At 38.2% G+C, this 25,549-nt stretch overlaps 1 protein-coding gene across 2 annotated transcripts in view; it reads right to left on the bottom strand.

Annotated features, from left to right (window-relative positions):
• Window positions 1-976: 976 nt before the first annotated feature.
• pde3a (phosphodiesterase 3A, cGMP-inhibited) overlaps window positions 977-25,549 on the bottom strand; it is a 168,139-nt gene continuing 143,566 nt past the window's right edge. For both annotated transcript variants that reach the window (XM_015352131.2, XM_015352132.2), the window contains 10 exons: window positions 23,293-23,378; window positions 22,333-22,520; window positions 21,561-21,698; window positions 17,234-17,345; window positions 16,457-16,567; window positions 15,745-15,944; window positions 14,847-15,050; window positions 13,508-13,669; window positions 10,349-10,595; window positions 977-8,376 (listed from right to left, as the gene is read on the bottom strand). In XM_015352131.2, the coding sequence (XP_015207617.1) occupies window positions 8,099-8,376; window positions 10,349-10,595; window positions 13,508-13,669; window positions 14,847-15,050; window positions 15,745-15,944; window positions 16,457-16,567; window positions 17,234-17,345; window positions 21,561-21,698; window positions 22,333-22,520; window positions 23,293-23,378 (1,726 nt within the window). In that variant the 3' untranslated portion in view covers window positions 977-8,098. The remainder of the gene's footprint in view (window positions 8,377-10,348; window positions 10,596-13,507; window positions 13,670-14,846; window positions 15,051-15,744; window positions 15,945-16,456; window positions 16,568-17,233; window positions 17,346-21,560; window positions 21,699-22,332; window positions 22,521-23,292; window positions 23,379-25,549) is intronic.

The following is a 25,549-nucleotide window of genomic DNA, read 5'->3' as shown; positions in this document are numbered from 1 at the left end:
TGTGTTCTTATATTTATTCCTTACACCTGAAGAAGGATCCACGGCCGAAATGTTGTGTTTTCTTTCTTCTCTTTTCAGCATGGAATAAACCTACAGTATTACTTGTTCCTTTGCAGCCTACGCATGCTGACGCAGCTCCCCACCTGAACTACTGAAGCATATAACTATGCATATATTATAATTCTTGCATGTTTTCGGTGGCAGTTGGATTAATTGATAATTCATGACAATTATTAATCAATCAAGTTGACTGAACCAACCTTTTGAATAATTAGTCTGGTGAAAACCCCAGAAATGAACCAATATGTCCTGTATGTAAAGGAAACACCGCTTTCATGATTTTGGAGTTTACCTTCTGCACAAGAATTTGCTTTGGATGGACATAGTCAAGTACAAGCAATCAGGGGCACAAACCTCACAATTGATATTTCCCTGGAATTGGTACTGTTCTTTGAGATGTTTCCTGAAAAAAAAACGACTCTCTCTAGACTCTAGTGAGTTCTTGAATGCAGCTTCTTCATCTCATCTGAACATTATATATATCAAGAGTAAACGGTTATAAAATGTCATATAATAAGCAGCAGATTGCAACAAAAGACCCCCTCCCTCCCTTTTACTTAAAAAACCTCAGACTTTGTGCAACCTTTTTTTCTCTTTCCCAATTTCTCCAGTTTACACCTTTGTTAGTTATTATTGTACCCAGGAAAGAATGCATAAATAATAACTGCATAAAAATGGAAAGCTTTTGTTTCTCAAGGGTAAACTCAAATCCTTTGGCATCTCCCCATGCCAAACGTAACTGTTTTCCTCCTTTAGACGTGACGCTTGCGCTATTCAGAGGATTTATGGTTTTAACACTAATAAAAACCCAACAAAACATTTATAGAAGAACGCAAGATAGGATCCAAACATGGAGAGGCCATTATCCGCTTATTTACACTGTACACACATTTAGAAATAAACACGCAACTCTGAGTACCACAGAATTAAATTCATGTTATTCAACTTATGTATTCACATTACAACATCCACATTGTTCAGCTTGTGACAAATAGTTCTAATAATTTCAATACATATTTACTATATAATACATTTTACCAAGAGGCACTTCCAGTAATTCTGGCAATGAAGGAGCTACAGTATTGTGTCTAACTTACAAAAAACAGTAAAAATAAATAGTTTATCTAAAAGATTTTTTTTTGTTTGATGTCGGTTTTTATCTGTACAGTATACAGTATATTTTGTACAAAACAGAACATTTACCAGCAATAAAATGAGTCTTTCACTTAACAAATACTTGTGAATTAAATATTTCTCCGTTTTAAGTATTGCTACATGTGTTAAGTGCAAGATACTAGTGAGAAGAAAGTAATTATTCAGTCTGTGAAGTGCCAGCTGTATAAAAAATACAATACTCTTTTTTCTCCTTTTCATTTTGTAAAGCTTGTTTGGGTATCCTTTTATTAACAATATGTTTTGCTAATTAATATCGCATGAAAAGGCATCAATATGCATTATTCCTTTTAATGATGCATTTTCTACTAATACATTTGAAATTTTAAATGTAATACATAGCTGTTTAACTCTGGTTTTAAGGACACATTTTGGAGGCTCCTGAATCCTGTTTCGATCTTACCTTCAAAAGAGTTGTCAAGGAATGTTTATCATCACTTAACACATTTTTCCCATTCATAAATCTCAGGCATGACCCTTGAAAAAAATCCCAAAGTCTTAGAGGAAGAGTACTGTCCTCCTGCTCCAGATGCTACTCAGAATACTGTCAGCATACTGAGGAATTTGGTAGTGAATGGTAGCATTATTCAGCATTAGTATACTAACAGCATTTCTTCTATACTGTATAAACAATAATAGAGACTCTATTCATTTGATTGCTCTCACATGCCTGCATGCCAGATACTCACAATAAAATCCAAGTGTTCCAGGGATAGATTATGTCAGACTATGTAGATGACGGTAAATTGTTTTGTTTTTTTTATATAGTTTTTAAACAAGGAAGCAGTGGACAGGTATTATTTTATTAGTTTGTTGTGTGTGGTAACAAAAAGTGAAAATAATAGATTAAGTGAACTACTACAGTACTTAGCATGTAAAACTGTGTGTCTGTGTAAAATTTGGCATGTTAATATTATTTGTATTTATGTCATAATTGCACAATATCATTGTAATTATTAAAAGGTAGCAAAAACAAAACCTCAGCATAAGACTTAAAAATACCCTTTAGTTGAAAATGTGTAAACAACTATTAAAAATGTAAATCTAATCTTTTTTAACAAACCTTTGACTGGCAATGGTAAAACTGTAGAAGATATTGTCTGCTTTTGCAGAAGTACAGTATTCGGTTTGTGTTTTAAAAACTAAATGGGAACTGTGGAAATAATCTCAATCGTGATAAAATGGGTGGCATATTTTGAAGATACGGCTGCAACAACATTTTTCTCAGACGCCTTTAGGAAAGACAAACTGTATTTCTGACCCCAAAAAAGAATTGCGAAGGAGACACAATTTTGCACTACAGAAAAGCACTGTGAAAATTTCACTAGATCCATAGTGGCTATTACTGTATCATAGTAGGGCTAAGAGCATTCCAATAGCATGCTTTCTTCATCGTGCTTTTGGTATTGGTTCCGTGAGGCAGTGTGCTGTGAAACTGTGCTCAAACTTTCCATACGGTAACACTGGAACACTTGGACTGCGCAGAGGAAAGAAATCACATAGGAATAAACATAAAATGGATGTAAAATTGGCACAAAATAAGGAATGCATATTAAAAATCATGAGCATAAAATGTGATTCACCATGAAATTAATGCTTCACACTTGCAAGAGTACATAAAACTATATTTTCCTGCTTGGAAAGTGCTCTCTGTGCTCATATGACTAGTTTGTATCAAGTAATATGATTGTCTAATAGGAGCTCATATCATATAATGAAACATGATATCATAAAGATCATTCTCAGTGAACACAAGTATTAAGTTTATCCAAAGGTAGCATACAGTATAAATAATACAGGCTGCCAATAGTGTAATACCTGGTTACAGGTCTGGACTTTACAGTAAAAACCCATTATGAATATTCTGCCCTTACAAATCTTAATGCTCAGTATGACAATACAGTTACAGGCTTGAGAAATTAAATCAAATCAAAAGAAGAAATGTTTTTTAGGGCTACATATTTCATACACCATGTTTTGTGAAATTTCCTAACATTGGTAATGTCATATTTTTCATAACAATCTTTTAGATCCTCAGTGATTCAAAAGGAGGCAAAACCCTAAAAATAATTTAAAATGAAAAAGAAAAAAATATATTGGAAAAACTTATGGTAAGTAATAGATGATGTACAGAATAGTCACATCTTAGGCACTCGAGGGACTGGAACACAACTGAAATTATCGGCACATATCAATAAACCTTCCGATATAAAAATATAACGCGGTCAAAACACAAAAAAACTCAATTTCCACAAATAGGGAACTCCACTCTTAATACCACAGTTTAAAATAGTCACACTTGTTTCATATACAGAATTGACACAAGGGGCAAATATATATTGCGTACGTTAAGAGAACTTAAAGAATTTGCTAACACCAAAGAGGACAAAAGGGCTGCTTTAATCTGTTTTTCTGTATTTGGTTCCTTAATAATTTGATACAGTATGTTAAAATCAAAGGATACTGTGTCTCAAAACTCCACATACATAAAAGAGCTTTTTAATAGGATTTAGAGCTACCAGCTTGTTAGTTTCTTAGTATCTTATGATTATTTAGTAATAGGTTTGTCTCTAATCTGATGGACATTTCTACACGGTTTGATTCTTATTTAGCACACATGTTGTAAATGGACATGAAACAGGAAACCTTAGAATTGGCATAAAATGGGTATTGGACAGTACTGATCCCTAATGATTTACACCAAAACATTTAAAAAGGACAATTGAAGGAGACCTACTAAAAGAAAAAAAAGCGTTTTCTAGAAGCTGGTAGTGTCTAGTGCTAAATCTATGGTTTTCTACAAACAGCTACAATATTCCTAATGACATAAGCTCTTTAGCTTTTCTCTCTTCCAATACACATCAGTACTGTACAAAAAGAACTTAAGCATTTGCTAAAAAGGAAAAGGGGGACAGACAGATCACAATAGCATTGGCACCCATTCACCCATTTAAAATCATCAAATGAATCTTGCTACACTTTGAGCATAGCTTGGACAAATCAAAAGAGGGTATTTATTTTATGTATTTCTTTGGCAGTAAAAATATATGTTAGTTATATAACAGGTCAGAGTTTGTAATACCCTACACAGTACCTCTGAGCATTCTGTGTTTTGCAAGTGAACTGAAAATGCAACAATTGTATGAAAGTACTCTGATACATTTTAATCAAGACATCACAGGTGGTAGAGTGGGCTACTTGCTCATTGGCTCACGACACATCTGACGCTCCTAGAGTTAGGTGTCCTTGAAAAGGCTGGGACACACAGAGCAGTGGTAATCCATGACTTCTGAGATCACCATATCCCAGAGGTTCTACACAATATAACTGGAATATGAACAGCTTTAAAACAAAGTCAATACATGTAAAACATTCTCCTATTGATAGCTTGGGATGGCAAATTGTTTTCATTGACAAATCAATCATTCCATATTTTAGTTTCACTTTGATTATTAAATGCAAGTAAACCCTGATAATACTTTGCAGCTGAAAAATTAAATATATTATAGGGGATATAGAAAGAAAGAAATATACCACCTGCCCATTTTGCTGCTTAGGCAGCCTGATATAGCTGTCATGTCCAGATTTTCCCATTCCATTATCTTACTAAGCAGCTAGTGACAGCAACATTGTCTGTCTGCTGATGCATCTTCCAAATTCTGACTACCTCGATGAAGACAATCCAAAGAGCACCAAGCAAAACAGAAGAAGTATATCCTGCATGCATTTTGGACTCTTTTGCCTTTTGGAAGAGACAGGGTTCAAAAGCATTTAATAAAATCTCTGTCAGGTCTGAGGACCTCCCTAGTAGCATTCAGTGACACACAAGTATTCAGAAAATATTATATCTTTGACTTTTTTTTCTAAAGGGAAATAGAAAAAAGAAAATGGTCCAATTCAAAGTGTTTCTTATACAGTAGAGCCATAGTTATATCGGGGGGACAATGTGAGCCCATCTTCCTTGGATTCTCCTGTAGACTGGTGATGGCAATAGGGTGGAATGGGGTAGATTGGGGCTGGAATGGGGTGGTTTATAATGCCTCCAGCCTTTCACAAGCACCTCAACAGCACCAGTCAGCATACAGGTTATTTCAGTTAAAACACTGAGGCTAGAAGCAAACCCGTAAATACCCAACAATAACATAAAACAATTAACAAAGTCCTATGTACCATAGACTTTTTTTTGGCACGCTTATTTTATTTCTTTACTATTAAAAAAAACTTTACCAATCACTTTGACTTAAAAAGCTGTCAGATCTTCCCTTTATGTTCTGAAAACCTGAGATATCAACTAAGATTTTGAAGAAACAGAAATGGCAGTATTGCTTGTAGTGTGTATCCTAAATTTCTCTTACTTTTTAAAAGCATTTTTTAAAATCCTTGACTTGTCAAATAGTTTCCTAATGTCCATAATAAACTAAATAATAAATAGGGTACCTTTGGAATAGACAAAAAAGCACCCTACATTTATGTCTTTTTAAGAAAAGATTGTGGCCTCAATTCAACTTCATTTCAGATGATAGTGCAGAATAATAACTCTTACTCATCTCTCTGCAGAATGAGAAGACTGGGCATTCACTGGTATGCAATTATATGACAAGAAATGGGTACCCAATTGACCATTGAGTATTACTAACAGACAGAAAGTGTAGTGTATTTACATGGCTATCTGTTCATCAAAGCACTGAAGTAAAAAAATAATGAGCTGATAATTAATGTGCATGTGCCTCAAGATGTGCAGAAAAGCTATGCTATAACATGAATGAAGCTCTGGCTCTTCAAAAGCTCGAAAGCATAATTAGGAACGCTTGAGTCAAGGGAGCACAGGGATTAAAGGGATTTTCCAATTCATTCCAGTGCTCAACTTCGCTCTTCAGAACATCAGAAAGATTAAAAGGAAGAGAAGGTTTTCTGACCCATAAATTCCCATTACTCCAGGACCAAGAGCCAAGAACCTATTCTTGTCAAGTTAATTGGCTGATGAGGAACAATCAATTATTGAATTCATGAGGAATCATCAATAATGTGCTGATAAGCACAGGCACATGAAAGGTCCACCTCAGAAATGGAATGGAAGAATCATTTATCAATAGTTTTATCTGAATAACTTCAACAGGTCTCAGGTCACCTTGAGTTAAATACTGTCATTGGAAAATTGGCTCTTGCCACAACAATTAATGAATCTTCTGTTTTTATCTGAGCACTACACCTCAAGGATATACATCTAAAATGATTTGAATGTATATAATTACACTGTAATTGAAGTGAGACCCTCAAAAACTATAAAAGGAACACAGGGCCACCAGCATTATTGAGGTTTGTGACTTAAGTTTTGATCGTTGTGAAGGAGACTGTCATAAATAGACCTCTGTGTTACTCTGGAAACAATTCAGCTGTTTCTGTGCAAAACTTTATAGCTTATAAACACATTCCATTCAGACAAGGTACTTAAAAAAATCCCCCAGTTGCTGCATTAAATAAGAAATCTTTCTCTACTATAAGAAGCTGCTTGAATCTTTCCTATTATCCTGTTTCCACTGTGGGTCTTTACCTAGATTCTTGCTTTTTACAGTTTTATATACTGTATGCCTCTTGAAATGAATGAAGCCATATCCATTAAAACTCACAAAAAATAAAAACAAAACCCTAATACTGCACTTTTAAAGAATTACATCAGCCAGAAGTTTGGTATAAACTAAAACGAGACATAGATCACAATGGCTGCTTCTCTGCACTGAGGATTTTTGTGAAACAAGGGGTACCATATGATAAGTAATAAAACTTATTTTTTTCTAAGTAGTCTGTCTTTATCTTATGGCTTTATAAATGGATTCCTTTGTATAAATGTCCTGCAATGTTTGCTATTAAATTATGCTTAAAATTAAGAAGGTCACTAATTATTTTCTTAACGACACATAAACAAATAAACAAGAAGCTCCCTTCTTTTTTGGCTGGATATCTACACAGGAAAGTGGATCAAAAACAAAAACCAACAAGAATTCAATAAAATAAATCCTTCTTATATTTACAATACAATGCTGTCAAACTAAGCAAACTAAAGGAAAAAGAGAAAAAATTAGAATTTTGGTTCACAGCAACAACAGAGAAGCAATGAAGCTGGCTAGTGTTTTTGTTCCTCTGTCCTACAGTACTACAGGCAAGAGACTGATTCTGTGGAAAAAAGCAATATAAAAATACACAACAAAATTGTGGCTTTTTCTTCAGAATTTAGATAATGCTCTAAAAAACTGTAGTATTTGTTTCACTCTATGAAATGGAATGAAAGCTACTAAAATTCATACCTCAATGGCCACGGAAGCAGGACACACATCCTGCTTCTCGATTATCATTAATCAAGCTCCCTGGGAGAACAGTATATATTCTGTTTGTACACGAGTTGGTGTGTAAAAAGATTTTTTTTTTCTTTTTAAAATGTTTTTTTTTTCTTAGAAAAAGGAGCAGTCTCTAAAGCACACTGCTTCCGGTCTTCAGCATCATTTCACCTGTCGTCTCCTTGCCTTGGTTTCTGGAAAGTCTGTTGTGTGATCCTGTATTGCCGTGTGGAGGCTTCCTCAAAAGGAAGGTGAAATCTTCAGAACATGTACCTGACCTTTATCAGTATTGTTGTTTTCAGTTCATCATAAGAAAAACAACTCACCAAAACAGACTTTACCCTATTGCTCCCCCTTCCTACCATGTACCCACACTCCCATCCTGATTTTTTTAGGCACGTTTTCCCGGAAAAAAAACAACAAACATCTACAGTGTTGTGTCTAGGTGATGTGCTGGCAAAAATAAAAGTCATCAGAAGTTCAAAGTTCAAGCTCTGGCAGACGGTGTTTGTGGCTCCCTTTAGTCATCCCTGTCATTGGGAGTTGGCCTCCTCCTGGGCCTGAGAGGCAGATTTCCCCTGGAGCAATCCCTCCTCCTGCTCCTCTTCACCCTCTGCTCTCTCCTCTCTGCTGCCGCTTTCCTCCTCCTCCTCCCGGATGGATCCCGGGGGGGCAGGGAGCCGCCCTGTCTCCTCGGCGCTCTTCTTCGCCTGCTCCTCCTCGATGACCTTCTTCCACATCGCGTGGTTCTCCATCAGGTGCTGCGTGATCTGGCAGAAGATTTTCCTCCTCTTCTTGGGGACTCTTTGCTCTGTGAAGAGACGGGGAAGCGAGAATCAGAAACCCCTGTCCCGGCCTCGAGTCTTACCTGAGGGAAAGGGCCAAGACTGGAACTGGTGTCCACAGCTCCGCCTTCCATTTCCTTTCAGTGCCTCATTGAGGAGAGCATTTGGCTTTTTAGTCAATTTCTATTTTTTTGTTTTTCTTGTTTCAAACGTCAATGATTTGTGTAATATTTGGCTTTTCATTTACTTGAATTTAAACCATTTCATTATCCTAATTGAGTTCACTGCATTCTGCATTATAACCTTCTTGAAGATGAAGATCTCTCCCTTTTTGGCTTTCCCCAGATATTCTATGATGTGTACTGTAACCTTCCAGAAACTCATCCTCCTGGCTCCCACTCACTGATCACTCCTCACTTCAGTTCGTGTTCTTTTGAACTGATCAGTCTTATGGGGTTTAGGAGTGTGTAGTATCTCATCAGTGGTTTGTTAATTATATGAGTATTAAAAGCAATTAAAAAGATGTGATTCGTTTTTTAAGTCCTTCACTGTGACTTTTTTTGTGTTGTAGCACTGGTTTTGATAAATCATACCGGAGCGAAGACCAGATATCCTGCTTTTCTAGTGGTTTTTAATACTCATTGCATCACACAACCATGGAGCAGGCACAATTGTGCTTTGTAAAAGTGTTAAGACCCTTCATAGGTTTTCCATTTTGTGAATTTACAAAATAATGTATGCACATTTGTTAAAACTTAATATTTTATTCGAAACCTGAATGCTCAAACTGAAGACTTCTAATGGTCAGATAAATTAGCAAGGTTCTTAACGGTTACATTTTAAATAAATATAACAGTAGGGGGTGGCACGGTGATGCGGACGTTAGCCTGTGCAAACCTCCCATCATTGGGGCCTTGAGTTCAATTCCTGGGGTGCTGCCCGAGAGGAGTTTGTATTTTTTCCATGAATGTCATCCTGTCCAGGGCGAATCCGGATTTATGGTCATTGCTTGCAAGGTCAGGCTCCAGCTGCCCCATCACCCCAAGTTGGAAGAAGCTGAAAGACTTCACTTATCTTGTTTTTTATATGGGTTTCTACTATCATTTTAACTTGATACCCCATTATTGTAATATGACACAAGAAGCACAAGAAGCAAGGGGATCTGCTGTCCCAATTTCGCAGATCAGTTATTAAATCTCGGTAACAAAATAAATTCAGTATAGAAAATTGATGGTATAGAACATTTTTAGAAATTCCTACCTAAGCACACAATCGTGAACTTTGTGAAAGTACTGTACTGTAAGTCTCCATGTTGTTTTAAATCCCTGGTCTTGCCATGGGCGATAAATCTTTTTTTTTTTCACTTCCCTGGTGGCTCTTAAAAGAGCCTTTGTGTTCAAGGGAAATTCCCACGAATTGTGACATGATGTGGCCCTTCCTGCTCACTAGTCACTGTAATGACTAATGTAATGTGATGTACAGTAGGAGTGAAAAAGTACAGGTCGTGCAGCAGACATTTCACCGTTGAAACTTTCCAACGTGATCTGTATGCAGAGTTAACAAGTTCAATTTATTGGCAATACCATCTTGAAATCAAGAGCAATATTTCTATTGGATTAAAAGAGAAAGATTCAGAGGCCTCCTTGTTTACAATGTAATAGGGCTGCAACACAAAATGAGACAAGTTTTGTGGCCTCATTTTGAAATAGAACATGGCGCTGCAAATAGCTGGAAAGTTTATCTATTTTGTGATGTAAATAGGAGGTTTTACAAGTTACTGAGTACATTTTACTTTTATTGTGGTTTGAAATGCACTCATCAATGCTGATTCTTTCTAACCTCAAAATATAAAAATAGCATTGCAGTTCTCCTTTAAACTGGAGTTTGTCTTGATAAGGCCAACATGCCTAAAAACCGAAAACTGAACTGAACCATCACAAAAAAAATATTTAGTGAGTGATTTTTTTAAAAAAAGAAAGAAAAACATATTTCCCATACGTGAGGCTTCAGAACTGTCAGAAGCATCTTCCTCAGTTGTGTCATCCTCTTCTTCATTTTCGTCTGTGTCACCTTCATCCTCATCCTCCTCAATCCAGCGTCCTGGCATCAATCCAGAGGAGTCATAAGAGTGGCAGAGCGGCCCCACAATGTGAGTGATGAACGATTCCTGGAGTTTGGCCAACTGGGGAGCAGAACGGTCCATGAAGGGGCTGATGGGAAGGCCGAGGCTGGATTCTTCATCTCCCTGGAACATATTGAATTCATTTACTAAACACCTTCCAGAAACATGAACCAGATGCCAACTGTCAAGACTGTGTGTTTAATATGAATGTAGTATATGACATAAATTTAATATATAATAGGTACATATACATGTGCCCAGCTGCACATGCTGTATAATCATCAGAACCTTGTGTTTGAAATTAGGTTATTCACTACTTCGTTAAATGTATTTTTAAACTCAATAATTTCCCAATCATGCCTCTTCCAAGTTAATTGGAATAAACATAAAAAGTCTGCAAACAAGAAAGGCCATTAGGATGATCTACTGTAGCTTGTTTTGTTGCTAGTAGCTAGTTGATCTGGGGGTTTCGACATCGTAGCTGGGCACTTTGTTTCAAACTGTCACAGCTTTTGGTGTACTGAAGTACCTCAAAACACTTCCTTCTATTTGAGATTTGGAAATGTTTTCAGTTATGTCAGTGCACTCAAGGATTGGGGATTTTGAATACCTGAAACATGTCCTCTTGTCCTCTACTTGCACCCACCCCAATTCCAGAAACAAGGTGTAAATCCCCCCAGTGTGTTGTGTATATTGTACTATGTATTGCCTTGTAATTTGCACTATATATAACCTGTCTACAATGTCTATGTCAGTCTACGTCCCGTCTGTCCTGCCTGTATTTGCACCGTGGACCAGGAGGAATGATATTTCGTTCCACTGTATACTTGTATATGGCTGGAATGACAAATAAACATGAACTTGAACTTGAATTTGTAGTCTTCTGTATTTAAAGACTAAAAAAATAACAAGTCATTACACCTATATAGCACTTTCCTAGACACTCCAATCAAAGCGCTTTACAGGTAATGGAGACTCCCCTCCACCACCACCAATGTGCAGCCCCACCTGGATGATGCAATGGCAGCCATAGTGTGCTCCCCACACGTCAGCTATCGGTGGGGAGGAGAACAGAGTGATGAAGCCAGTTCAGAGATGGAGATTTTTAGGAGGCCATCATTCATTAGTAAAGGCCAATGGGAAATTTGGCCAGGACGCTATACTCTTTTTGAGAAATGATCACAGAGAATCAGGACCTCTCTTTTATGTCTCAGCCGAAGGACAGTGCTTTTTTACAGTATAGTGTACCTGTCAATACACTGGGGCATTAGGACCCACACAGACCACAGAATGAGCATCCCCTGCTGGTCCCACTAACACCACTTCCAACAATAACCTTAGTTTTCCCAGGAGGTCTCCCATCCAGGTACTGACTAGGCTCACACCTGATGAGCTTTAGTGGGTTGTAACTTGTGAGTTGCAGGATGATATGACTACTGGCTAAGCCTGTCAGAGTATGAGAATATTGTACATGTCAGAAGATGTATTCAGGTATTCAGAAACTGATGAATTCAACTCAGGGGACTTGAGCAAGAATACAATGACCAACTGACAGAAATGGAAATTAAATTTAGGAATGCCCAAGAGAGAAAGTAGGATATACTTCTTCCCCCTTCAATTCAGGAAGTCAGCTACTGACTCCCTAGTTAGTAGGTTGAAGATTTCTCTGTGGGAACTTTTATGAAGTAGACTGATGAAATTCATGAATCATTATGCTACTAGGCCTACTGGCCTCTTCTTATTTGTAATTCTTTCTATGTTCTTATGTATTTATTTAAACTCTCTTTCAGGTAAATTTTAAAAACATGTCCCACCATCCTATGTTATTACGTATTTACATGTTATGTAATGAAATTAAAATGTTACCACCTGTTTTTATTTCTATTTCTTTTTTTAAATATTAAATTTATTCTTAATGCTTTTAGAATTACCTCACTTCTATTTGATGACAGCTACGCTTAGGTTTTGTAGATAACTTGTGAGCATTTCCACCATCTCTCTGCAGTACAAATTAGTGGGTCTGTGATTACAGCCTTTATTCCTCCAGTTGCTGTCTCAAGGGAAAATCATGAATCACCTCACATAAAAAAAAACATTTACTGACTTGATTCATTCATTTTTTGTGTTGTTTTTCTCCCCATGGATAAAGGGTCTTGCCTAATTACCGCTCTTAAGCATCATTGAACTTGACTGTTACGCATGAGCAATGCACCAGCACGTCATTGCTTCGGTAAACTGCAAGAAAGGTTTGGGCATGTCTGACGCAAAAGATGCTAGATGCTTGCTTCTGAATCCCCACTCTTGGGTACTCCATAAAGGTATTTACATTACACAACACTGAGACTGTATTATGAAGAAAACTCAAGTATCTTGCTTCCTATGTAGCAAACAAAGTGCCCTGCTGGCTTTCAAGAAATGCTGTTTTAAAGCTCAATTATCCTGTAACTCATTTCCTATGGGATGACAATAATGGCTGTTGTTTCAAAGATTTTCTGCAAGTTCCTGTGACAGTGGAGTGAGAGCCTCAAGATGTTGTGCTTCTCTCTGCCCTGACAGGTCCCCATTTTCCCATTCATCATGTGGGAAGGTTGGAGATCATGTAAGTGTTGATGAAGTCAGCCTCTAGCCATGCCATGCCAATTCTCTTGCTGATCTACAGGTAAAAGGTGACCCATCAGTCAACAGCAATAGGGCTGCAATCATGAAATGCCACTGCTCTTATTAATGCATGGAGCATCACCCATATGACTTTTGAAAATGTCCATACAAATCTACAATGCAGCAGAAATACTACAGCAAGTGTAGCATTCCCAGGTTTGGCTTGCAGTGGGTTTGTCTCCCCTTTAAGTCTGATGCCACAGGTTGTAAACATTGAACCACCCGGTAGCTGGTGATTACCTGGTTTAAAGAACAACATGAGGCTTCTAAGGCTCAAAAACAATGTGATTTTCTGAAGTTAGGTGCAGTGCATAGAGACAGTTGAGGTGTTATATAGTGTATGTCCTGGTAATCATTTAAGTGGCACCCTCGCTGACCTGCTCGTAGAACTCATTGACAATGCCCTCAGTCCACTGCAGATGGAGCTCTTTACATTTTGCTGGACCGTTTATGTCAGCCAACTTGATGCACATTTGACACACCAGCAGGCGGTCATTTTCATTCGCCCACTCAATGCCGGAGCCAACTTCATCATTCACCTATAGAGAAAAAAACACAGTGCTATTAGCATTTTTTACAACTATATTGATGATAAAAATAGTATTGGTTTTTTAAATTATTTTTCTCATTTTTAAAGTAAAATACTGCATTATATGAATGCTTTCCACAAAACTAAACCTTCTCCTAGCCCAGCCATGACTGCAAACATGCTCATCATGCCCTCTGCACAAAAGATAAGAACACTGCTGTAAGATAATATCATCTTTCCTTTGTATAAATGAGAAGAAATGAATGCTGGATAGTATATAATCTTTTTATCAATTTTCCATAACTTAGTCCAATACAGGGTTGTGGTAAGCTGGAGCCTAGTCTGGCAGAATATGGGTACAAAGTAGCATACAGTACATCCTGGACGGAATACATCACTGGGCATACATTTGCACAGGAACAAATAATAGGTTTATTCCATTCTGAAAGAAAGAAAGAAAGCAAACAACATTTCTGCGGTGGAGCCTTCTTCAGGTGTGAGGAAGAAGAAGAAGGCTCCATGGCCAAAACGTGTTTTCTTTCTTCTTTTTTTAGCACGGAATAAACCTATTACTTGTTCCTTAGCAGCCTATGCATGCTGATGCAGCTACCCACCTCGAATACATTTGCATACAGTACATACCTATAAGGGGCACAAATCAGAAACATCAATTAATCTGTATTTGAACTATAGGAGAAAACAAAAAATAAGATCCCCCGATCACAATCTAACCCAGGATCCCAGAAATATGAGGTAGCAGTGCTAACTGGTCTGGTTTATGCAGATGGATTAAACTCTTTGATCGACAAAAAACACTTAGAAGAGACTTCACATAGGAAAAACATAAGAAAATGGTAGAATAGAAAACAGTCCACGTTAAGAATATTAGAAATATCTTGGTACCCTTCTCAGGAAACTGGGAAGCTGACACCAACATTTCAAGGATCAATCTCATGAGGATCTATGGGTAATTAGCTACAAGTATTGATTAAGATCACAAGCTGGGTGATCTTAACTTCTATTTTAGCCTTGATGAACATTCACTATTACAGCATGAGCAGGTATTCTGAGCAAGAGTGAAAAATCTTAAGGAATTTGTGTTTTACTTGCTCAGGGTCGCCAATGTGCTGTTTTTGCATTGCCTGTCATGGAGTAATCGTGCATGTCCCAGGGCCTCTGATGATTACCTTTGCATTGAATTCAGCCAGAAAATCAAAGTGTTTCTTTAGGTCAGTTGCCAGTATGGCCTCAATGACCAGGAAACGAAAGCGCTTGAACTCCACATGGTCCAGGTTGGCCAGGAAGTTGTACTCTGGGCGGGACATGAAGAGGTTCCAGGCAGATGCAGCGTGATGGTTCTCCAACACTGAGCGGTCATTATAAAGCACCGCCTTAAGGAGAGAAAGGGACAGAGAGAAATGCAATTGTTAAAGATGAGATTCCCTTCTTTGACGGCAGGAGAGCACAAGGCCAGTCCTTGAGGGCTTAAACTGTTTTGCTGTTAGTTTCAGCTGTAAACAACTTGGCCTAATCATTAGCTTTAATACGGCATTGGTTACAGATGCTTTAAAGATGCTGTACGACTTGCTTCTCTATGGCCCTTGAGGACCTAGTTGGTGCACTCCGTAAAACAGAGCAAGAACAATAAAGAAAAAGGACTCAACACATTTTTCTAAATGAAACTTGTCCCTCTTCTTCCATTTTCTGCCACACAGGAGTCCAGGACCAGGACTAAATAGCCAAAGACCTTTTTGTAATCATGTTCTTAAAACAAAAATTACTATAATTTCACTGTCAGTAACCATTCATAACCAAGCTGTGGTGCAACACAAAGATAATTTCCCCAAAGTTTACTGCATTATTTGGCTGTCACTTTTATCCAAAATAGGTGAACCTTTTACCCACTTATACGGCGAAGTACTTTACCGAAGGAATTTGGGCCGAGTACCTAGCCCAAATGTCTTGGATGACCCGTGTCCTGATGAGGACTTGAACCTGCAACCTTTCGGCTAGAAGACCCGAACCCAAATGGGTATTCTGCCAGAATCCGACAGATGCAGACGCACTCTGCCGAGAGGAAGTTACCTGGGGGGCGCTGGTAGCCACGAGGAAGGCGTTGGTTCTCCCTGGATGGTCGTAGTCATGCATGGCAGCTGCCACGTACAGAGCCATGAGTTCCAGCGCCGGGATCAGCCCCGACAGGCAGCCATACCTGTCCTCCGCGCCGCTGTACGTCTTGGACACCACGTAGCCCATGTGGCTGTGAGTGATGCCGCTGTCCGAGTCTGCACAGCCACAGGCACAACAGGGACATTACGTCAGTGGAGGTCATGTGCTGGGTGTGCACACTTATAGATATCTGTATTATATCTGTGGCAGCAGAAAACCTCCTGACGTCTGCTGTTCATCTGAAACTTGTTAGCAAAATGAGCAAAACGCTACTAATCCAACAATTGTTTTGCAAAGTATGTGGTTCTAATCTTGGAATGTCATCTCAGCACGCACATGCATGGCGATGGGCCAATATTTGCAGATGCCTATTTAATCTGTTCATAGGAATGCAAAATAACACCACTTTTTTAACTGTGTTTGAACCCTTTGTGGTGATTGCACCGAACATCATTTTCCAGTTTTGGTTCTATCTGAGACGACCAAAAAACAGATGTACAATGTATTCTAATCTGGTTCAAATGAGCGTCTTACTTTAACCCAAACCATAAACACACACATGCACACTGTACATTTTCATATTTAGGTGAAACTGCAAGTGACAGTCTGAAAGGTGGTTTAAACATACCAGAGTCACTGGAACCATGATCGTTGATGAGATTGGGAAGGCCAGGGATTGGTTGAGTAGTAAGGTACCAGACTGCATGCAGAACATCTGTAGCATGGATTCGATTGTGATCTGTGTTGTAAGAACATCTGGTGACATCACACGTCTGTACCACTAGATGGAACTATGACTCTACTTATTGTAAAACAATTAGTTTTAGAAGTAGGTATTTGTCTCCATCTTATGGTTGATTAAAGAAACTACTATAGCGTGAGGAGAAAGGATTAAAAATGATTACAAATAAGATAATAAACAGTAATGTGGTGTGTCTTGATTAGAAAATGACTTGGATATATATTTATTTGCAAAGTTAAACTTCAGTATGAAAAAATACAAATACACCAATTGAATTGGAACTGAGAAACATGTAGCAGAATACAATATGTGTTGGATTCTCTTACACAGACTAAATTGATTTCAGTTTCCTGAAGATGAAGAAAACATTTAGGAAAATGTATTTTTGAATCATGTAAGATCAGGTGAAATAATAAGTCAGTTCTTTAACTTTGTGTAATGAAATAATTACATTGATAACAACCTTTAACCACTTTGTAAACTGTTTTGTAGAATATTGTATCCACAAAGATTAATAAAATGCTGTGTTGTATATTTATAATTTGACTGGTACTTAATTATAAATACACTTGCAATATACTGTACTTACATCTGATTGTGTGTTACATCTTCATATAAACATTCACATATGCTTATAATCTTCTACCATCAAAGCCTACTTACAAGGTATATCTCTGTATCCATTCTCAAGCGCATGAAAGTAATTCATGAATTCCCGGACAGGGATTTTAAATGTTTCAAAAAGACCGGTGTCCTCAAAAAGCCTGTAGGAGACCTAAAACACAAATACAGGTTGATCAGAGATAAAATATTTTATTCCACTGCATTGTTCAGTCTTTCATGAACAGTTATCTTGAGTGGAGGAGCTGTTCCCAGCTCAGCCTCTGGGCAGATGTGAAAGCTATTGTTGCCAGGGAATAATGAAATAAAAAAATCCCTTTTCTTCTCCCTCTTTCATTTCTTCTGAGCCATTGTACGGGCATTTTTATACATGACCTTGTCTTATCTTTTGTCTACCATAAAAAGAGGTTTATAGCTATGTTACCTTGCTTGAAGCTTGTACAAATGTGTTGCAGTAAAAAATAAAAGCTTGCACATAAATACAATTTTATCTCACTTCAGGTTTCCAGTGTCTGCTTTTTGCTATTTATTGAACCTTATTGAATTCAGGACCCATACAGTACCTTATTCATCACCACTATTTATTCACCCTTTTAGCTTATGTGTTATCGTATTTTGTTTCCATAAAATTTGCTAAGAAAAACAGATGTTTATTGATACTGAATAGGTCAAATAGTGCCATTTTAAGAAGAAGGAATGCGGGCAGCGTAATATCATCCCCTGTGACACAAAGCATTCACATTTCTTAAAATATTCTATATGAAAAACAATGTAAAAATCACTGAATGTCCATGTTAAACTGAAACCAAACACTGATTTAATGTAATGCTCTGGTGAGGCCCGGATTACAATACAGTTTTCCACTTTGGTCATCACTATTCAGCATTACCTCTGTATGACAGCTACAGCTAAAAGGAAAATCTTTATTCTCCCATAAATGAGGCTGGAAAATGGAACTCATTTTCCGTCATCTGCGGTCATTTCCAATAAAAAAAAAACCTTTCCATTTTTTTCTAAAATAAGAAGAGGCACCAGTAAACTAAGTACCCCATTGTCTACTCACACCAAATAAGAGCTTTTACTTTTTGCCATATTGTTTCTTGTGCAACATGTCTGACTCAGTCATAACTTCAAACACTCTTCACAAAACACGAAGAGTCCACATGCAATTTAGAAGTTATGATATACTGTGAAGTATCCACCTTTTCAGCTTTTCTCAGTATATTGCCCACAAATGGCTCTTAGTTTCCTGTATTAGATTTCTACTTCTCTGCTGACTCCTCTTGTTAGCAAAGTACACCAGTGTCCAAACCACCATCTTGCTCAGCTCTGGTGTGTATTTGCTTAGCCAGCACAGCATTTTTTAAAGATGCTCTTCTCCTCAGAGGCTCTCTGAAGCAGACTGACCTATCTGTCAGTGTTTTAGAATATTGAGTAACATTGTATCGCGTCCCCTTCACTATCCCCCTAATGGCTTTGCAGGCAGAGTGCCATCTCTCATTAGCCTTTCTCTGATCTGGTCCTTTCTTTTCATTTCGCTGTGTATTTTTACGGTCCATGAAAGAGGCTGGGTAAACAGCATTGGAGCCCAAAGTGTTTCAGACTATCCACAAAGCCAATCTGCTTTGCACTGCCTCCAGAAACCAGCTTAGCCCTGTCTTGTAAGAAACTTCTGCAGCCCATCAGAGACGACAGATCAATGCAATTCACTCTTCTTCCTCTGAACCTCTTCTAAAATATGCCAGGGTCTGCATCATAGCAGAGCAACAAGTAATAGGTTTATTCCATGCTGAAAAAAAAGAAGAAAGAAGGTATAATGCTTTCAATGCTTCCTTTTTCTTTCTTCTTTTTTTCAGCATGGAATAAACCTATTATTTGCTCCTTTGCAGCCAACGCATGCTGACGCAGCTCCCACACCTGAACTACTATCATAGCAGAGTTACTCCTGACAGGGTGGATTGGCAAGCAAATGGCCCCACTCCTGCTCCTCATTGACCTGGCAGTTAAGTATAGCCGATCAATATGTCTATCAAGGGGGGGGGGTAATTGGAGTATTAGGAAAAAGCCTATGGAAATACAAGGATAACATGCAAACTCCACCCATAGGCCCCCAGTCCAGAATTGAACCCAGGACACTGTGAGGCCAACCATAAAGACTTCATATTCTTAAACCACATAGGTGCCTAAATGCAATTGCAGCTGAGTATGTCTTGGTTTAAATATACACTTAATGAGGCCTAAGTTCACATAGTCATATTCACTTTCCCTAAGACCTGAATAAGATTTGATCCCATGAGAGGAGCTGAGCAGCTGTGAATTAACCTTCAATAAAAAAATATCTCAACCTCTGATTTTTCTACTGGTTATAATGAATGTGTTCTCTCCCATTTCAGAACACAAAGACTTTGAGGGGCCGTTCCCCTGTACTGCAAGATCACAAGCATGTCTTCACAGCAATGTCTTTGCTTTCATTTTGGTCCAGACCATTATTTCAGTGCAGACGGAGCTTCCTGATTAAATAATGCAGAACACCTCTTCATCTGAAGCTGTGACTGTAAAACAGAACCACAGTCACATCTGATCTCCACCGGAGAGATCTATTTATTTATTTTTCTTCTGCAAGTACTTGGAAAACATGCACAGAGAAAGGAAGTACAGTATATTTGATAGAGTAGGGAAAGAGTTGCTTTAAAATGATACTTCCTTCTCATTTCAAAAGTGAACACTTAAGACAGTCTGAAGAGGGTTTGACAGCCCATGTTTAACCGATCCCTTGGTTTCTTCTACCATTTACGACTTTGTACAGGACTGTGAAACTCAGATAAAGTACCAGATGCTGTGATGCATATTTTCTTTTTGTTAAAGATAAATCTAACCTGCTCAAAACCACTCAACACATTCTTCAAATATCCCAAAGATGGATATTTGCAGACATTAAAATGAAAGTCAATAAGCCTCCTGGTGTTACAAAAAACATCTGTTCCCTGTGAGTTCTTTTAAGATTTTTTCTCTAAGGTGGTCATTTAATCTGTTTTATTTCAATCATAACTGTTCACTATTCCATAGTGCAAAGTGCCCACAGAGGGAGAGAAACTATAGCAGTGCTTTGCAAGGTATATAGCTTTCACATGGAAAAATCCCATCACCTCTGACTCTACAATATAAAATGCTTTTCAGTGAATTATACATTATGCATTTACTGAGCAATGCATGAGTGAAGATTAAGGTCTAACTCTAGCAGCAATAAAAAAATGAGAACGATAGTACCATGAGTTAGTGAGATATTCAGTCTGGCTAATTAAGGCAGAGAGATTTATAGAGTTTGTTGTTTCATTGGAAAAGGCGACTTTGCTTTTGCAGAGTTTGATAACTGACATTTCATATGGTATGTGATAGGAGCTGGTTGATTTACAACACAGTTATGAAGAGATGACCACATTGACATTATTAAGTTAGAGTAAGTCTGATTAGAAGTAACCTGAAATACAGTATATTGAACTACAGTAATATGCTGTGCCAAAAGCTCTGTCTAAAAATAAGGAAACTGAAAAGTCATTTTCTTAGGACTTTTCTCAAGTTAGCAACTTTAAACAAATAAGCTATTCTTGCAGTGGTTCAATGCAAGTGGCCCAGGTATAAGATACATTTGATGCACTTTTTCTACCTGCCACATTAATGGCAGTTTCTGAAAATGGATGGCTTAAATAAAGCTCCAGTAAAAGAATGGGTGTAACTGCATGCTCTCAGGCTCCAATTCACCAGTTAGCGTTTGATGGCTTCTTGTTTTTGTGTTATCACATCGCTTCTTTTTTCTGTCGGGGTCTCTTATCGGTCGAGAATGCCAAGCTATTTTCTCTACTCCTCTATCCCTTTGCAGCTCGAGACTGCTGGAACAAGGCAGAGCCCTCTCTCCCAGGGTCAGGTTCTCAATATGGAGCTGAGGTTGCTTTCAAAATGGAGGAAGAACGGAGGAATGTTTCTCTGTGACTTGACACACCACAATGCCACAGATTAGTACGCATTTCCCTGACTCCTGACTTCTTTAAGTTGCTTATGATTTAGACACACTGTGTCAGAACAGTGTTCTTCAGCGTGAGCTTTCAGATCTGCATCAGATCTGCACGGTTGAAGAATGAGCACAAGGGATAAGGGCAGCGCAGAAGTCTGGCTGTGCCGATCTCTCTTTTGAATTTCATGTTTATTCACATAAGAACCAAAGAGATTTTGCACATAAACCCTCTTTCATTTCCTGAAACAATGGCATTATCTGAACGCTAACGTCTGCTTCATTGGTTAGACCACCACAGTTACCACTTTTAGTAGTTGATCTCCGATAGCTTTTGACCCACACTAATGAGAGAGCTCTCACCTGGCTGAGGATGCGGCCACACTTCCCCTCCGTCTGCTCCACCAGGTCGAAGATGGGGAAGTTCCAGTTGTTGAGCTGCTTCATGATGGGGTCCAGGTGCTCCATCACTAGTGGCTCTGGTGCCAGAATGGGCTTGTCCTGCAGCAAGCACAGCCCACTGTCAGCACAGCATCACAAAATTAAAAACCAAAGCATAGCACACACACTTCCATTCGTCACATGTTCATAGCATTAGCATCTCAACACACATTCTGCGTCCAGATCTGGGCAGACGGTGCTGTAAAGTTCTCTGGATTTGTTTTTTTATGAATCACTAAGACTCCTCATGCAGTGGTGTTCTGATAAACACTAACACACTGTGCTGTTGTTTCTTCTTTTAAAAAAAACAGTCAGCTATACTGTCATTCGTATGTTCATATTTAGAATTTTACACCAGAAGAAGGCTGCACAGCCAAAATGTTGTGTTTTCTCTCTTCTTCTTTCAGCATGGAATAAACCTATGACTTGTTCATATTAAGAACTTAGCCTATTTCAATATTTAAATTCTGGATCTGGCAACAGTGTTTTATAACAAAAATTAACACTGGCAAATGTGCAGTGTTTTTAAATCCAGAGTGAATCAAAAGCTCCTATAATGTGCTTTAATGAAAATTAGGTTAAATTGGAATCAGCACAGTGCACATATCACTTCTACACAATATGGATTTCTTGTGACAGTATTCCCTGCACTGTAAGCTGTTTGTTCGATAGACCCTGAAGTGAGCTATTGTACCTCAGGCGGGATTAAGGGGTGTAAGATGAGGGTTTCTGGTCTATATGCTCGGCATATGGAACCTTCTCTGGATTCAGCCAGCTGCTTGGCACAATCTGGCTCATCCTCGTTCTGTGCAATGTCGCTGCTGTCGCTGTTATTGGTCTCATGAGTGCTGTCATAATCAGATGACGCCAGCGCTGGATCATCTGAAAAGAATGTGAACAGTATGACTTTTCACGCGAAAGATGCATCCCTCCATTTTCATTCCAGTTGTCCCGGTGGATTTCATGGGTCCAAGAAATCTTTGCTTTCCAAATTTATTGCAGAACATATTGCACTCATGGCCTGGTAAGATATGTTATGCAATCCTAGCTGGCCACCCGAAATTGGAGAACTTTTCAATGGGTGATTAAAAAAGTGCAAACCTCAATACCTTTTCTCGGTTTCTGACACAGTGGCTTTGTTCCTCAGAACAGATCTTGACGAATGGTACTGAGTACAGATGAAAATGATCATGTTGCCCACATCGCCTCTGTGTCTGGGACACACAGGACAGTACATAGGGCCTCACAGTATTAGAGGATGATATAAGACTTCCCACTGATTTGTTAAACAAACTACACTTGCGCTGTTCGAACTCTGGATTTTATTGGACACAATAGAAGTCTCCAAGACCCGGAAGACTGTGATTTATGTTCTGTTGCATCAAGATTGAGAATGATCTCTCAGCCCACACCAGAATTTGCAAGTCAGTCAACATTTTTTTAAAATCTTTTGTTAAAGCCCATATTTATTCTTTTAGCTCTTTCCTGTTTTACTTGATTGGTTTATCATATAACAGCTTGGGATTATGTACTATTTAAAAGTGCAGTATAAAAAAATATTACTTTTATCATTACAACATGATGCTTTCTTAGCGCTGTAATTATCAAAAATGATTATGGGGCAGTGATTCTTCTTCCCATGCAGAGTGGTTACCTGTTCTGTGAAGTCTGTGTGTGGGTGTATCCTCTTTGTCCAATGAACCCTCTCCATGGCTTAGTTTAATGTATGGTCTTCCACAGCTGGTAAAAGTAATATTTAAAATATCAGTACTTAGCACAAAAAACACCACCCCTAACACTGACAGTACCAGAGAACTACTAAGTTTACTGTGTAGGCTGTTACACAATATGAAATGTGAACTTCACATGTGATGAATAGATTAGTTAACACTTCTGTCGCTCAGTTTAAAGGCACTGTAGTACTTTTGTACTAAACTATATAGTGTTAATACTATACACTATATAAATTACTATATAGGCGCAGAGGTTATTTCTATAATGTAAACAGTAAATATATTTTTGCTTATCAATAGCATACACTTGCATTCTTTAATAGAAAACCTTTGTTGCATTCTAATGACAATGTTATGAGGAAAAGTGAGAGCAGACCCCGAAGCCAGCCGAGCTCTCTCACTTCCTGTCAGTTTTCTGTCTTTCACTCCAGTCCAGGGGTTCTGGAATGATCAATTCCAACGCCGTGATGGCTTTCCTCAGATCACGAGCTAGTGGCCACGTTGTGCTTTGGCTCTCACCTAACTTTCTTATGCTCTGCTGTTTTGGATGAAGGGCCGAACGAAAGGAGTGTTGTGAAAGATGCAACAGCAGGTGAGGTTCTAGCAGGGCAGAGGACCTCTCGAAATTTCTCAGGCCCTGAACTTCCACCTCAGATGTAAGCCATGACATCATCACCACACGGGCTTTTCTCTGTCTACTGCAAGCGTGGTCTTCCTCATGGACTGAATGAACGCTCTCTGCTCTTGTGCTACCTTTTCCCGAACTCTGTTTTACTACTGCATGTCATATCTCCACCTTGACTGCTTTCCCTATTTCCGAGTGTATTGCCCGACAACCTCTGCAGCAATCTGCTGGTTTGACTCTCTGCTCTAACCCTGGACAGCTGTATTAACACTGGCTTTTCCACACACGGCCTTTGGTTTCCCTAATGGGTTCATGCAAAAGCCATTATTGTCTATACCAGGTACAGTTAGGCAGCAAAACTGTGCAGGTAGATATTTTGTTATCTGGTGAATGCTGCCCTGATGAATGTCAGTTCATTAATCAGCTATTCAACATGTCCTCTGATTATTTATTATCTCTTGGCAATAACTTGATTTTACTCTTTTTATTTCAGTGTAAATCAGTGGATTTAAAACTTAATCTGAAGAAAGAAAACTGTAAAAATGAATCAAACAAGGCAACTAGTCCCAACAAACCTATTTGCACTGTAGTATTCAAGGCAATTTATCAAAGGCCAATTGTAAAATACTGAACATGCCTTGATAGTTTGTTCCATAAACAATAAGTATACATCATATGTCATCTTCAAAAAAATATTTCTATGTTATTTGTGAAGACAACGTTATGACAAGCATTTGTTTTGTACTGCCCTGTGACACATGTTTTTCTTGTTAAACTGTCTCTTCCATTTAACACGGTTTTTTTAACATTTAACATTTAACATTGTTTAGGAGAACACCAAAACACCACAACCAGTATGTCCCTGATGTACTACAAAGAAATATGGCAGAAATGCAATGTGTGTGTTGTTACTATGCTCAAAAAGACATGTTTAATACACAGTAAACAATTAAAGAGTCTGTATAAAGCTTATCTCAAGGCTTAAGTTTTCTAAACTCAAAGATTATCATTAGATCAAAAATGAAAAAGAAAACTCCTAAAACAAGCTTCTTTAATTGTTTTCTTCCAAGAATGTCAGATCTATCAATACAATGTGTAATATGCACAGATTACAGTGGAATCAGCCTTCCAATGCAAAGATGCTTTCCATGTTAATTAAAAAATCAGGAAAAGCTGACACAAGAAAAGCTAGCATAACATGTTCCTCCAGCAGAGTAATAGTGAGGAATCCTGATACACTGAGTACCAACGAATTGCAATTTCTTTAAAATGCCTCATTAACAAATGATAAAATAAAACATTTAAAAAATAATGCTGTGAACAATGTCTGGATTACTGAAGTGGATTGCCATATTTTTCTTGTTACACGTATAAATCATGCATGACTCTGCTGGTTTTTACAGGCATCAAAGAAAAACCAGATGGTGTTGATTCACATCCCTTCACCTCAGTGACCCTTTAAAAACACAAATCCCATGCAGTCATTGTAAATTCTTCCTGTTCTGAGCCAACCCCTCTTATAAGCATTCTGTTAATCAGATTTACTGGTGAAA

The sequence above is a fragment of the Lepisosteus oculatus genome, chromosome 7 (assembly GCF_040954835.1).
Source record: "Lepisosteus oculatus isolate fLepOcu1 chromosome 7, fLepOcu1.hap2, whole genome shotgun sequence".
Taxonomy (NCBI): domain Eukaryota; kingdom Metazoa; phylum Chordata; class Actinopteri; order Semionotiformes; family Lepisosteidae; genus Lepisosteus; species Lepisosteus oculatus.
This window is presented reverse-complemented; position numbering and strand designations above follow the sequence as displayed.